This window comes from Staurois parvus, unplaced genomic scaffold (assembly GCF_062004578.1).
Source record: "Staurois parvus isolate SC_StPar_1 unplaced genomic scaffold, SC_StPar_1.0 ptg000350l, whole genome shotgun sequence".
Taxonomy (NCBI): Eukaryota; Metazoa; Chordata; class Amphibia; order Anura; family Ranidae; genus Staurois; species Staurois parvus.
The window spans coordinates 4,901,856-4,918,393 of NW_028318146.1; the positions used below are offsets into that span (position 1 = coordinate 4,901,856).

General features: G+C 43.3%; 1 protein-coding gene across 1 annotated transcript in view; it reads right to left on the bottom strand.

Annotated features, from left to right (window-relative positions):
• Positions 1-2,086: 2,086 nt before the first annotated feature.
• Positions 2,087-16,538, bottom strand: part of FBXO3 (F-box protein 3) — a 40,141-nt gene continuing 25,689 nt past the window's right edge. The window contains exons 7-11 of the mRNA XM_089684613.1: positions 14,976-15,060; positions 14,304-14,426; positions 12,699-12,814; positions 9,488-9,684; positions 2,087-6,885 (exon numbers count right to left, since the gene is read on the bottom strand). Of these exons, the coding sequence (XP_089540739.1) occupies positions 6,751-6,885; positions 9,488-9,684; positions 12,699-12,814; positions 14,304-14,426; positions 14,976-15,060 (656 nt within the window). The 3' untranslated portion in view covers positions 2,087-6,750. The remainder of the gene's footprint in view (positions 6,886-9,487; positions 9,685-12,698; positions 12,815-14,303; positions 14,427-14,975; positions 15,061-16,538) is intronic.

Consider the following 16,538-nt stretch of genomic DNA (forward strand, 5'->3'; position numbering starts at 1 on the left):
CATATCGTCGGACCCTGCTATAGCTTTACTGAACAAATGCAGTCAACTCTCATGACCGCGCAATTCAAATTACTACTTTATGTGACCACAGCCTCTAAACAGACCATTGGCAAGGCTTGGATGAAGCCTACCGTATGCATTTCAGAATCTAAACACAGAATACCCAGTTTATGATACATAGCAAAATTGAGGCTACTCTACTCGACTGTATACTGAAACACCTAAAATCCGGCAGCCATGGGTGGACCATTATTTACCATCCAATTTTGATCGATTATTGTTGCAACCCTAATTTCTCACTGTGGAACAGACAAATCTGTTATTAGAATTGGCAACTAGAACATTGGGCTGTGCTGGACCTGTGGGTGACTTCAACACCCCCCCCCCCCCACCTCCCTTTCTTCCCCTTACCATCTCTTGTTTACTTCTGCTCTTTTTTTTTTTTTATTTAACTTTATCTTAACTCCTATTTTTGGTTACATTTAACCACTTGCCCTCCAGAAGATTTACCCACTTTCCTGACCAGGGCATTTTTTGCAATACGGTACTGTGTTACTTTAACGGACAATGGCGCAGTCATGCAACGATGTACATAAATTAAATTTATGTTTTTTTCCCACAAATAGAGCTTTCTTTCTGTGGTATTTGATCACCTCTGCGGTTTTAATTTTTTGCACTATAAACAAAAAAAAGACCAACAATTTTGAAAAAAAAGAGACAATATTTTTGACTTTTAGCTATAAACCATATCCAGTAAAAAAAAAAAAAAAAAAAAAAAAATTTCTTCATAAATTTAGGCCAAAATGTATTCTGCTATGTCTTTGCTAAAAAAAAAAAAAAAAATCAAATCCCAATACATGTAAATTAATTGGTTTACGTGAAAGTTATAGTGTCTAGAAATAGCGGTATATATACTGGAATTAGTTTTTGTTAAATACTAGAATTGCGGCAATCAGCGACTTATAGCAGGAATGCAGCGGGCATTCTGACACTCGGGGGAACTGAACGGTCACTGACATCCCAATGACACTAATACAGTGATCAGTGCTAATAAAAAGCACTAACACTGTACTAATGACACTGGGCAGGAAGGGGCTAACATCTGGGATGATCAAAGGGTTAACTGTGTGCTGTTTTACATGATGTACTGTGTGCGTTTTACTAGGGAAACATGCGGCTTTGTATTTCTCTGCTGTGCAGAGAAATACACAGAATTCATGTCCTTGCTGGCAGGAGAGAGACCTGTGTTGTTTACAAACAGGTCTCTCCCGACAGCTTTGCCCACTGATCGCTGGGTGCCGACGGGGAATCTCCAGCCGGGACCCGGTGTCTGACATCCCTAGCCGTCAATGGCGGCGCGGGTAGGGCGGTGTGCGCACCCCTAACCGGAAATGCAAATCATGTATATATACACACACGATTTTGTGCAGCCCTGCTGCCCTGTAGCAGTACTTCTACTATAGGGTGAGGGGCAAGTGGTTATTATCTAAGGATTGTTAGCAATCACTGATTGGAGACGTCTGGAGCTGTTAAGTGCATCACTTTCCCTGAAATTAGGGGTAACTCTTTATGGTACCTAAGCTTTAATGAGCTCTATGTAATTATCAAGCTCTATTAATCACCACTTGTACATATAGTGCAAAATGTAAACTTTCCATCTTAATTTCTACGGAGTGTATGACATTGCAGCTTGATTTGAGCACTGTTCATGGTTATACACGGATGTGTTATTCTTAATAAAATTTTTGAACAAGAAAGAAATGCAAAGCATTCTCAGAATGGTGCCCGTGCTCAGTGTCTGACCAAGTAAGTGGAGACCACTTGCTAGCCAACAGGAAAAATGAAGAGCATGAACCTCCAAAGTGGACAAAAGGGTCTAAATATAATTGTGTATAAATACACATACAATTTCACCCTTCATCCAACTGAGCTCCTCACCATTATGCCTGCCTGCAGTACACTCTGGATGCTGCGAGGGTGGGGGGAGGGTACCTTCAAAAGCCCACCTAAATAGCCATGCAAATATCACACACGTTCTCTGTTGGACTGAATTGAAAAAAAAAAAAAAAGACATTAAACCAAGCCATTTTGTTCTTAAATCTTTTTTAATTTGTTTTAAACAAACATTATTTACTGTATTCAATATCATAAAATTAGGTTATATAAATTAAGAAAAATTGCAATTTTTACACACAAGCCTAAATTTGCAGAAAGCTGTGTTATTGAAAGTTTCTGATCGGATATACACAGCAGAGGACATATGCACCTTTACAAGGCCAGAAGCTGAATAGCTTAATAAAAGGATGAGATAGGCCTTGGCAACCAGGATACATGTACCTCTTCCACCAGATTGCAGCAGCAGCGTTGTAGGATGTAAATGTTTAATCGCAGCCATTTTGAAGCATCAGCCAATATTCACAGGATATGGAAAAATCACTGCAAATATCGATTCAGTATATAAAAAAAAAAAAAAAAAAAAAAAAAAAAAAAAAAAAAAAGAAGGCTGCTTTGGCTTTTTTTGGAATACAGAGTTCTGAACATTTGCTTTGTAAACTCCATGTTACTCTGAAGTAAAGCGAACAGGTATGACAAAAAAAACATTGCAACTATATCAAAATACATGTAAAAAAAAAATTGCCACAAATATATGAATTAAGAGTTCAAAAACTTCTGGTTTCAGGAAATGTCCACTTAAAGCATAAACTCCAGGTTAGCAGGACAAGGGCCCCATACCAGAGAAGCCTTAACGAATACTAAACCTTTAGCTATGGTGGCAGCATTAGCCTCCTGATTTTGGTAGGAGCTTGTGATGTGGTCTGATCTGTACAAAGCCAAGCTGGTCCTTATCCGTATGCTTGACCTCATCTGTGTTTGACCTGATGCAGTAGATGGAGCACTAGAGGCAAAACATTAGCTGCCTTTTATGAGTTCAGGTACTTTTTTTAAAGCCCAATTGAGGAATAATTTTCTTTTTCACGTCTCCCTTTGGATGAGGTAATAAGAGTAAGTGTGGCTGCAATACTCACTTTTAATCTGGAGCTGTCCTCCGCAGTACTTTATTTTCACCACTCGATATCCTCAGACATCCAGGTTGAATAACACCCAGAATTTATTATGTAATGATGCAGATAGCAACCACTCTCTATCATATTTGCTGGGCGAAGACCAAAGAGGCCCTAATCCCTGGCCCTCCGATGCTGGTTGTATGGCCCTTGGACCCCAGCACTTAGTAATGGGAGTGGCAGCATTGATTTCTAAAGTGGTAATAGCAGTGATCTATATTAGCCTCAGGTAATAAGACCCCAATCTCTCACTGTCCACTGTAGCATATTTCCAGTCTGACCATCAGAGTTCCTCTAGTATGTCTGCAGACTTTGACTCCATTACATATATAGAACATTATGTGTGGCCCTGTAATAATATCAGGGACCAGAGCTGAGACTCCCTACTAGTTGATGACCACTGACCCAGCCTGGAGAGAAAAAAAAAAAAGACAAGTATAAAAAAAAAAAAAAATAAGAGTATAGAATAATACTGGGAGAACTTTCCAGGGGTTGAAGGGGAACTCTGGGGGGTGGCGCTGCATTAAGATTTGCACTATAAAATGAGTGGTTGTCAACTTATGAGCTCAAGGGGGCCTCAAATGCAGCCCCTGACATCACCAAAAGACCATACGTAATTATTCAATATATGTAACGCTTCAGAGAATTGGCAGACCTAATAAAAAAGGAAAGGAGGGTCAGAGTGCAGAAATTCTACATTTTTAAGTGAGCATGTGCAGCAGAAGACAATATGAAACTGGGAACATGTTACATGAGGCTAGTAGAGATTGATGATATTACCATAATCACTGTTCCCACTACAGACTGCTGAGGTCCGAGGGCTGCCCATCATATACCAAGGGGTCGCAGGTTGGGTACCAGGGCTTTAAACCCTGGCCGTGTAAAACCACGAACAGTCTACTGGAAGTGGACTTTAAACCAGTTTTGCTTCAGTGTTGCACTACAATATGCAAATGCTCAACGTAAATAAAACTAAATTCTTAACAAAGACATTTTTTTTTCTTCTAAAGAGCCTAACACCCATTTCTGAGTCAAACTGAAATTGCACACCAAAAAGATTACTTTAGAAATAATAAAGGTACGAAGGGAAATGAAAAGGGATATCTTGGACATCCATTTGTTTAAACTGAAAAGAACCAAGCATTCATTTACTGATGTAATAAAAAAAAAAAAACAAAAAAAAAAAAAACAAACATTCACAAATTCTAGAAAAATATGGGTTTATAGCTTATGAATGAAATTAACTGCATACCTTAAAAAAGGTAAGCACAAGACTGCTTCACTTACACAGCCTGCTTCCTCCAATATTGTAGTTCTTGCCCCCAGATTCAAGGCCTTGGATGTTCAGGTGCCGCTTGGTAACAAATGAGTTGCCAGGAAGTTCCAGGACCTCCATAAGCTCTTTAACCCCCTTAGCAAGTTATAAAGTTAAAGGGCTTTGTTATAATAACATGGATGGAAAGTGGTTCTTAAAACTGTAGGTTTACAATCACTTTTATTTCTAAAAAATTAACACGTGACACTTCCCTGCTCTGTGCAATAGTTTTGCACAGAGCAGCCCCGTTCCCCCTCTTCTCAGGTCCCCCGCTGGCACTCCTAGCTCCTCCCCCTGCTGAGGGCCCCCACAGCAAGCTGCTCGATATAGGCACTCGTGAGGGCTCGCTCCCAAGCCGCACTCAGTGTCCATCGACACACAGCACAGCTCTGCCCTGCCCACTGGCTGTGACTGACAGCAGCAGGAGTCTATGGCTCCCACTGGTGTCTCTGAGCCTATGAGGAAGGAGAGATTGGAGAGAGCCGCTGCTCTCTTGCACAGCTTCTGGATTGACATCAGGCGCAGATAAGTATAAGGGCGAGCGCAGGGGAGACCTGCACACAGAAGGTTTTCTATCTTAATGCAGAAAATGCTTTAAAAAAAGGTAAAAAAAACCTTCTAGCTTTACAACCACTAACATATTTTAAAGGTTAAGTTTACCATTATGAAAAAATAAATGAATGCACATATTTGCAGGAAAAAATGCATTTATTATTTCTTGTCACGGGAGCCAACAAAGCACTGCACCTGTGATCAGTGGATCTTGGGTGCAATGTCAGGCACCTGCAAACACTTCCTACAGCTCTCTGTCCATACCGCTGGATGGACTGTAAATTGAAGAGCTGGAGGAAGTGTCAATGTAATAATAATAATAACCAATGTAATAATTAGCAGTCCTGTACAGCCGCTCCAGTTATAAATGTGACAAAGTCTGTGGGGGAGAAGAACCCCACGCATTGTCCCAGTGAGGGAGCTCAGGAACATGTTACACCATTATTGCAGGAGTAACATGTAGCATGTTCCTAAAGGTGAACCTCCTAGCGTTTAAACCTAATTGTGGAATTTCATAAAGAGACATGTGCCCACGCAAGGCAAAGTGACAGTGTCTGTCCACAGCTCCAATACTCACTTTGCATGCACTCCCTTGTTAATTTCTTTGTTACAGCCAGCACTGAAATCTGTGCTGTAGCTAGTCTGAGAAGCAGCGACATCATTTGGTCATGTGACAACGATTGGGCCTAGAAATTGTCTACAAGACAGAGCATCGTCACATGGCCAAGTGACATAAGGGCTTCCCTAAACCCAGAAGCACAAGGTGGTGTCACAAACTACAATGAAGAAAGCAGCATGGAGGGAGTGCTTGCATGGTACATACAATTGGGTCGATGAGCCTTTACAGAGACAGTCACTTTGCCCTGCGTAGGGAAGTTTATCATAGCCTCTGAAGAAACCTGCACAGAGAGAAACAACAAGGCCTGCCACTTCAGACCTCTCCTCTTAATACTAGCTGCATGGCCGCCATGCCGATCCACTTCAATGCCTAGTCCCTGACGCAGAACAACAATACAAGCAGTAAAGCCTTATCTGCATAATCTTTACAAATTAGTGACTCAAGCACTGAAGCCACTGGATCTGCAAGACAGTCAACAATGGCAGCCACAGTGCATCTGGGAGTGAAACCACAGCTTCATGTCCCAACTAGCACCAGAACAGATGTGAAACCCTGGTGTACAATAGAGAGGTCTAGATTTCAGCTTCAATACAGTGTTCTTAGTCAACAATCGGGATGTGAACAGCTCTGCTAGCCGATTAGGTGCTTGCATATAATTGCTGAATGGCTTAGATCTTGGCAGAGCTCAGTGTGAATGGATAGTGAGGCTTCTGGGTTATAGCAGATTAGTGCGGCCTTAGCATATTGTGTTTCTTGGATCAGGCGGCTCTCAAAAAAAAAATGATTCATGAAGTAGTATAGGTACTTACAGGAAATACAAAGTGCCTGAAAGTAGTTAAGAGATGTTTTGTAAAAATTCTCATAATAGGACAGGTTGATTACTTAATAGACATAAATGCGAAGAGCAGGGCAGTAGAAGACAGAAGCACCGCCTTCATGTTCCACAGTGGTTATAAAGAACTGTAAGGTAAAGCACATCACATGTTCACCTGGGACCCATCACACGCCTGTACATCTCCTTCACTGATGGGGAAACCTTATCCTTATGTACAGCCTGCCCTATGTAAAGAAAATGCAAAAAAGGACACAAAAAGCAAAAAATTGGCCATGTTGATAATACGCAAGGCATTTGTCCAATATCCCTTCAACAAAGATGAGTGAAATCCTGCATAAGGCGCTCTTTCTGAGCCGCTATTAGCCATTCAGGTGAAGCGTGGGCAGTGGACTGGGGGGTTGGGCATATTGAAGACTCGCCTCCTCTCTTCATCATCAAAGTCATCACTGTCATCAGGGTCGTAGTCTTCTAGGACGCAATCATTGCAGCTCTCTCTTTCATGCTGTAAACCAGAAAAGAGCACTTTAGGTCTTATGCACCCAAAATGACCAAATGCTAGTCTTCAATGACAACTCAATGCAATAATAATCCCAATGCAGAGTTTGGTATGCAGTGTCAACGGGATGTATATGGCAACCTGTATAGTTGTACAAGGAGTCTCTGTAAGCTTACTGGGAAACACATGAACTTGGCACCTGTTACGGACTGAAACTCCTAGTCATTGAGGTTTGCCCAGATAAACACAGAAAAAAAAGCAACCCTACAGAAAGGTTCCTAAATGAATGGAAAGGGTGCCAATATTCAGTCATTATATGCAAGCCATTAGAGCAGGTGGTGTTAACGGTAAGAATATCTATAATTTGTACAATTCCCCCTGGAGGATAGATTGTATAATAGAAAGTTATCACGACATTGAAAGGCTAAGTTGTGCTTAGGTGTAAAATATATAGACACAGCGCCAATATATTATATATAAAGCTGCAAACCTAAACAAAGAAAAGGTAAGTGACAAAAATATATAAAAGGAATACGCTAAATACCAAATCACATGAAAATGCAGATAAATACATAAATAAAAAAAATGTATAAATGTCCGTAATTCATAAGTCCAAACACCAAAATGAGTGATTAAAAAAATCTCTTAAACAAGAAAAAACACTGTGTAGCAAAATCCACCAACGAATGAAATGGGTAAACTCACCAGAGCTATTTGCTGATCAAATTATAAATCAGCAAAAATAGCAATTGCTCTGGGAGAGATGATCTGTTGGAGTATCCAGGAGCAATAGACTGCAATCAGCCAAATCAGCACACATGGAACAGCTTTAACTGCAAGTGGTCATCATGCCTTCGTAACTTTGGAAATGCTCGGGGAATCAAAGAAGAGTATCATGGTGCAGTATATTAAAAGAAGGATAATTTTTATTGTAGCCTAAAATATGCACTCACATGAAAAGGTGTCCAACCGACACCAGCAATAACAGTCTCAAAAAGTTAAAGCAGGGACAAGCCTCGCTCACCGCGATCACAGCCGACAGTCTCGAGGAGCGTCCTGACGTCCCATCCACTAAGCCCCGCCCTATGCGTTTCATCATCCGACGGCTTCAAGGGGCGAATGACGAAACGCGTAGGGAGGGGCTTAGTGCATGGGACGTCAGGACGCTCCTCGAGACTGTCGGCTGCGATCGCAGTGAGCGAGGCTCGTCCCTGCTTTAGCTTTTTGAGACTGATATTGCTGTTATTGCTGGTGTCGGTTGGACACCTTTCTTGTGAGTGCATATTTTAGGCTACAATAAAAATTATCCTTTTAATATACTGCACCATGATACTCTTCTTTGATTCCCCGAGCATTTCCAAAGTTATGAAGGTATGAGGACCACTTGCAGTTAAAGCTGTTCCATGTGTGCTGATTTGGCTGATTGCAGTCTATTGCTCCTGGATACTCCAACAGATCATCGCTCCCAGAGCAAGTGCTATTTTTGCTGATTTATAATTTGATCAACAAATAGCTCTGGTGAGTTTACCCATTTCATTCGGTGGTGGATTTTGCTACACGTTTTTTTTTCTTGTTTAAGAGATTTTTTAATCACTTATTTTGGTGTTTGGACTTATATATGAATTACGGACATTTATAAATATATTTTTTTATATTATTTATGCATTTATCTGCATTTTCATGTGATTTGGTATTTAGCGCATTCCTTTATATATTTTAAGTTGTGCTTAAACTGTTGCAAATGTGTTTTCACATTTCAGATGCTGTAAAAAGAATTTATCTTGTCCAATGCAGCCTGCATAGTTGTGGCACAAGGTCAATCATCAGAAACTCAGGAGGTGGGAGACAGCGAAAATAAGTAATTACTGAACACCAATGTATGATTTAGTTTGCTCCCCAGTGGTCACTAGCAGGGCTGGAGTCAACTTCCCCGCCTGTCCACTGCCGCAAGGCGGCCAACTTCCCCGCCTGTCCACTGCCGCAAGGCGGCCAACTTCCCCGCCTGTCCACTGCCGCAAGGCGGCCAACTTCCCCGCCTGTCCACTGCCGCAAGGCGGCCAACTTCCCCGCCTGTCCACTGCCGCAAGGCGGCCAACTTCCCCGCCTGTCCACTGCCGCAAGGCGGCCAACTTCCCCGCCTGTCCACTGCCGCAAGGCGGCCAACTTCCCCGCCTGTCCACTGCCGCAAGGCGGCCAACTTCCCCGCCTGTCCACTGCCGCAAGGCGGCCAACTTCCCCGCCTGTCCACTGCCGCAAGGCGGCCAACTTCCCCGCCTGTCCACTGCCGCAAGGCGGCCAATTTCCCCGCTTGTCCACTGGCGCAAGGCAGCCAACTTCCCCGCTTGTCCACTGCCGCAAGGTGGCCAATTTTACTATTCTCCACTGCTACTAGGGGGCCAACCTAATAACTGACTACAGCCATAAAAGGGTCAATTTTACCACTGACCACTGCTGTAGGCCCCACTTCCCTTATGTTCCCAAGGTATTCTCCAGACACTCAACAGAGGAAGCCACATTTATAATTTAAAATGTTTTCAACATTTCCAACTACAACTATCTTTTATCTACATTTCGATTAAATCAGAAAAACTCAAAATGTTCAACATACTTTTACTGTAGCAATGTTAGACACTCGAAACGTAGGACATTTCATATGGAAACGAGGAATGGTTACATTGAAGACCTCGCTCTTCTTGTCCAGCCGGTGGAATGTGTAATAACCCTCCATATAGCCAGAGGTTGTTGAGAATGTTGTGCAGCTTGTATACTCGTATGTCTGACCTGATCTCAGAATGGGGTAATCTCCTGCAGGTACAAATCAAAGGCATTAGATTAACTTATTGCATAAATAGAACAAAATCCTGGAAAACTGAACTCCAGGCAAAACGCTAAATACAAATAAATTAATGGTTTTAACTGCCAATATATTTATAACTCTGTCTGGCCACTTTTGTGATTTATACAAATACCACAATGATGAGATTTTCTATGTCAAGAGGTAAGGGATTCAGAGGGGGCACCTCCCCACTTGCGGCCTGCTAATTAGGCAATGAAGGAGCAGCAGCAAACTGATAGATTTTGAACACTGCCATTCTACATGGTCTTCCTATCAAAAACTGCAATGCAGAAAAGGCTGAATGGCTCTAAGTGCTATTCCTCCCTACTGGTCTGAGCATAGCTTTGCAGGAATGAGAAGGGATGATATACATACAGACTGAGGTACATATGCTAGTTGTATGTAACAAGATTTTTGCACTCACTGTAAAATCCTTATTTTCAAGTCCATTAAAGGTTATACTGCTGCCTACAAGTTGACTGACCACTGGAAAAAAAATGAAAAAAGTAGGCCAGCCCAGGACCCGCTCCTACTACAAGCGTGATGTACCAAAAGCTTGACCATAAGGAGTGTGACCTGTGTCCCTCACTGAACTCCAAGAAAGGCACTTTATGGCGAGTACAAAAATTCTATTTTCTTTCATCTATTGAAGGACATGAAAAGTCATTAACCTTTGGGACATCCAAAAGCAGTCAAACTGATGGGTCAGCAAATCAGCAAGTAGACTCCAACAGCACCCTTATGGGGCCCATCCAGGATGTCAAAAAAGGAATCAATCTTCCTGAAAGAATCAGTGGCTGAAAGATCCTCATTGCCAAATCACATCCAGACAATGGAGGGAAATTTCCTTTTGGAGAACTGCAGCCAGACAGAGGGATGGAAGAATGAAGAGGGATGGGAGAGGTGAAAAGCAGAAATCACTTTAGGCAAAAAGGAAGTCCTGGGCTAGTTAACGAAACCAGACGTTCAGCATGACAGTCAAGCAACCGATCTCAGAATGAGAAATTCACAAAGATAGCCTCCATGTTGCGTCCAAGAAATGGTTTCTTTAAACCTAGAAGAAAGATGTGGGGCTGCAGCCCCCAACCACCTCCTCCAGGATAGAAGCATAGACATGCTGCCACTACCCCCTGCCTTTACTGCCCTTGTGTAATATGTACAATAAAGCAGAGCATGCCAAATCAATCAATGCAGTGACAAGTCTTCGCAACAGAAACGGAGATGTGGAAACAGCACAGAACTCAGGGACACTGCCATGCATTCTGTGTTTGGCCATGTGATCTCATGGAACTTAATACAGCTTATGCATAGAAGGTACCCATACAGCAGGTATTGTTGCTTTTCCTTTCATGGGGACAGCACAGGATCTTTTTAACTGTAACACTATAGGGGAGGTTTACTAAAACTGATGCACAAAACCTGGTAGAGGTGTGCATGGTAACACACACACACACACACTTTTTCGCTCCAGAAGACGCACCTGACCACAAGACGCATCTAGGTTTTAGAGGAGGAAAACAAGAAAAACACATTCTAAACCAATGGACTGCAGACACAGTACAGGGGATGACCAGAGACTGCGGACACAGTACAGGGGATGACCAGAGACTGCGGACACAGTACAGGGGATGACCAGAGACTGCGGACACAGTACAGGCGATGACCAGAGACTGCGGACACAGTACAGGCGATGACCAGAGACTGCGGACACAGTACAGGCGATGACCAGAGACTGCGGACACAGTACAGGCGATGACCAGAGACTGCGGACACAGTACAGGCGATGACCAGAGACTGCGGACACAGTACAGGCGATGACCAGAGACTGCGGACACAGTACAGGCGATGACCAGAGACTGCGGACACAGTACAGGCGATGACCAGAGACTGCGGACACAGTACAGGCGATGACCAGAGACTGCGGACACAGTACAGGCGATGACCAGAGACTGCGGACACAGTACAGGCGATGACCAGAGACTGCGGACACAGTACAGGCGATGACCAGAGACTGCGGACACAGTACAGGCGATGACCAGAGACTGCGGACACAGTACAGGCGATGACCAGAGACTGCGGACACAGTACAGGCGATGACCAGAGACTGCGGACACAGTACAGGCGATGACCAGAGACTGCGGACACAGTACAGGCGATGACCAGAGACTGCGGACACAGTACAGGCGATGACCAGAGACTGCGGACACAGTACAGGCGATGACCAGAGACTGCGGACACAGTACAGGCGATGACCAGAGACTGCGGACAGTACAGGGATGACCAGAGACTGCGGACACAGTACAGGAGATGACCAGAGACTGCGGACATAGTACAGGAGATGACCAGAGACTGCGGACACAGTACAGGCGATGACCAGAGACTGCGGACACAGTACAGGAGATGACCAGAGACTGCGGCGATAGTACAGGAGATGAACAGAGACTGCGGACCTTTGGGGACCGGGGAGGGCAAGTACCCGAATTTGAGAGGTACCCGCCCCCACTTCCGCTGCAATCGCCTTTCTCCCCGTAGTCTTCTGGGATACAGGACAGGTCCCAGAAGACTACGGGGCCATTCATAAAGCGCAGCGCTTCTCACACATGCGCAGCTATCACAGCCGGGTACCCACAATAAAGATGCCAGCGCCAAGGAGAAAAGGCGGCTGGTGAGGACACTGGTGGACCAAGGAACAGGTAGGATTGAGGAGCAGGTTCTGCTGCACAGAACTGAGCGGACAGACCGGTATTCTAACGCGACGGTGATGACGGGGGGAATACTGGGCCGGCCGCTTCATACTTGCTGCATAAGCCATACAGACATATCCCCCCGCATTTTTTGGGGGGAAAAAAGTGCGTCTTATGGAGCGAAAAATACGGTGTGTGTATATATATATATTTAATTTAAAAAAAATTTTGTATAAGCCTGAACTCTAATATAAACACAGGACAGGTGTGGACAAATTATGCAAATTTCAGACCCTCACCTACTACTCCGGGGCCTTGCACCTCTTCCACGTGCCCTTTGGCATTGGTTATTCTCCAGTAGCGGCTATCCAACTGACATGCCTTCTCTGGTAAAGCATCTTTGGCCATTTGCAATCTGGAGGTGAAGAGAAAAGGCAGATAATATTGTCTGGCAGGTTAAATATTTACAGACAAGCACATATTGTTTATCATGTCGACAGCATAATTTGCATCCTTCTGTACAAATGTTAAAGTACAGGGAAATCCCATGAATGACATTTAGTTTTCTCAAGCACTAGTACGTATCACCATCTTCACCTTTCTTTTATACTTTGTTGTCAAGGCTGCTGATCTCCTGTGGCCACTTCCTGTCTACAGCATTTAACAGGACAGGTCTGATGGTGACAACAGAGGACCATTCCAGTGCAATGCATGTTGGCACAGACACTTCAGTGGGAGGGAGTGTGACCAGGCATTGCCAGGAACTCAGTAACACAGCCAACAGATTTATATTAAAGAATGTATGTACCATTACCAACTAATAACGATTTACTAATACCAATTACTAATAACCTCCGTGGTCCTTTTTGCCTGGATGAACCATGACTAGCAGCTTGCAGTCCTAGTTAAAGGACCTCCCAGGAGACAACCAGAACTGAGAGTGGTTTGATTTTTAACTTGAGGCAGAATAAAGAACTAAAAGGAGGCAGCTCATTATGATCGCAAAGCCCAACTCCAGCTTTGTAGGGAAAAGAAAATTATTCATTGCCCTTCAAAAGTAAAAAGAAGACACCTATGATGAAATATCATATCTCAGACTTTGAACCCTGCATGCCCAATGGATCAATCAACCCAACAGAAAAGAATGTTGTGAGGAAGTGGCAGTGTCTGCAGCATTCAGGATCTCCTACCACAAAGGACGAAAAAAGGAGGAAGAGACTTGTGATGTTACAGGACTGGACAGATTTTTATTATTATAGGGCTAACAGGCGGAGGGGGGAATGTGCCCAACCAGGGGTTGGCCCTCAAGCATTAAACCCAAAATCAAGCATTTATTATACTGTAGTTTACAGTTGCATTCATTTTCCTTTCTGGGTCCGCTTTCCTTTATTTTCAGCTGGTGATCCTGCCAGTACGTTTATTTTTCAACAGAACTAGCCGTCCTGCAGATGTAGCAGTAAAAGGGTTGAGACAAACCATTTAACACTGGCAAGGCTGCATACAATAGCCAGTTTTTAATCATGTAAGTAAAACCTTTATTCCAAAAGGAAATACACTGTTGCTGTAACTGCTTAAAAAGCCTGAGATAGCGTTCGCCTTCAATTTGTTAGTGTATTTAAATCTGTGAATCTACCACCACCCACCCCACAGATGGACAATGCTGCCATCCAAAAGGTGTCTCTGTTGCCCTTTTCTTTCAGATTGTAGGCACTCTAATACTGGAGGTGTTCGTGGCCAGATCACCTGTGAAAACAGAGCGGTAAAAATGCCTAAAAAAAAACGAATGCAGCTACCACATATGAGGATTGGTAGGTTGCAATAGAATATATTTTTAGCTTAATACCACTTTAACACAATCATATTACCTGTGCTTTTTTTAAATGATCAGCGCGGTTCACACTTACTTGATTCTGTAGGTGAAGAAGAAGTGCGGTGGGTGGATAGAGCTCAGCTCAGGGAGGAAGGAAGTGGAGACTGACACTGAGATCTCATCAGTAGTGGCCACACAGTCCTTGTCATGTTCATACCTGGGAGGAAAAAAAAAATATATTGTTAAAAGCACCCCATACACAAGGACAGGCTCCCAAGTACAGGAGTCTTTGGGGTCGATTTAAACCTGGAGAGTTCAAAATCTGGTGCAGTTCTACATAGAAACCAATCAGCTTCCAGGTTTTATTGTCAAAACCCAACTGAACAAACTGAAGTTAGCAGCTGATTGGCTGCCATGCACAGCTGCACCAGATTCTGAGTGCTCCAGTTTTAGTAATCCCCCCAGTTTAAATATTCCAAGCACAATATGCAGTAATGGTAACCAGACACAAAATCACCCTGCTTCTTCCAAAAAACCATATATGTGTGTCTGTATATATATATATATATATTATACATACACACACACACAGACAGCAAGTGGCAGCACAACTCTACCCAAAACAGAGTTCGCACCTTATGAAGGCCTCTAAAATTTGCAATGTATACCAATATTCCACTATAAATTAAGGGGCTCTGGATTGCCAGCATTCCCATCTGATCCCACATGATTGAATACGGTAAGATATGCATTGTGTCCATGCTACCTGAAGATCTGGTCCCTGATGATGGGGTAGTCACATGACACCACACGCTCCACATAGGTGATGAACCACTGCGAGAAGGAGGTACCTGATATGGAGAAAATAGGCAAGATTGGCAATTAGTCTCATAAGCCTAATAAAAAGCCGACAATGCCTAATACTCTCCTCAACTCACAACTAAAAGGGAAACCATAATGGTTTAAAGTCAAATTTTTTTGCTCTTTTCATAAATACATGTGCACAACTATACAAGAAAGTGGAACATGTTTAACCCCTTTACGCCGGCCGCACACAAATGTGTGGTCTCCCGGCGTCTGGGCCTAGACGCCGAGCGGCCGCACATTTGCGTTCAGGTAAGAAAAAACATATGTGCTGAGAGCGCGCCCTGCGTGCTCCCAGCAGACATGTCCGGTACTCACGGTAAGATCCCGGTCTGCTCTTTCGATCGGGACCTTTTCCGATCATGTCATCGCCGTGACGACGCGTCACGGCGGTCACATGATCCCTAAACCCCTCCCGGCTTCTGAATCTCTTAAAGGGCTGGGAGGCGCCGGCGGGAAGGGGTTAAAGCTGACAAAGAATACAAGAAATAGAAAAAAAACCCCAAAAAATAGAAATACTCGCAGGAACTCTGCTCCGCCACTAGCTCTCTTCCAAGTTCAATGAAAATTCAAACAACTTCCTGTAAGCCCAGGGTATCATGGACACACCTTCTGGGGGATCATTACCACCTTGGTCTGGGATTACAGTAAAACAGGGAATAGCTCTTTGCAGAATTTAAGGCCAGAAAACCCAAGGATGTCACATGACCAGCAAGACAACTGCTCAATTTAAGGCACGTATAAGAGGATTTTTTTTTAACCGCTTGCCAGCCACCCTATAGTAGAAATACTGCTACAGGGTGGCAAGGCTGTGCAAAATCCCTACCCACAATGCCATTGGCGGCTAGGGATATCAATCACCGAGTCATGCCCAGAGATTCCCCGCCGGCACCCGGCGATCACAGTCTAAAGCTGACAAGGAAGAGACCTGTGTGTAAACAACACAGGTCTCTCTCCTGCCAGCAAGGACATGCGGCTTTGTATTTCTCTGCACAGCAGAACAATACAAAGGAGCACGTCTCCTTAGTAAAACACACACAGCACACAGTTAACCTTTTGATCGCCCAAGAGTTAACCCCTTCCTGCCCAGTGTCATTAGTAAAGTGTCACTGCTTTTTATTAGCACTGATTACTGAGTCGTTGATCGCCACCATTTCTAGTATATAAAAAAAAAAATATTAAAAAATTCCAGTATATATACACCGCCATTTGTAGTCGCTATAACTTTCATGTAAACCAATTAATTTACACGTATGGGGATTTTCTTTTAGCAATGACGTGCAGCAGAATACATTTTTGGCCTAAATTTATTACGAAATTTGCTTTTTAAAAATTTTTACTGGATATGTTTTATAGCAAAAAGTAAAAAATATTTATTTTTTTTCAAAATTGTCAGTCTTTTTTTTGTTTATAAGCTCTATTTGTTGGGGGAAAAAGGACACACATTCAATCTATGCACAGCGTT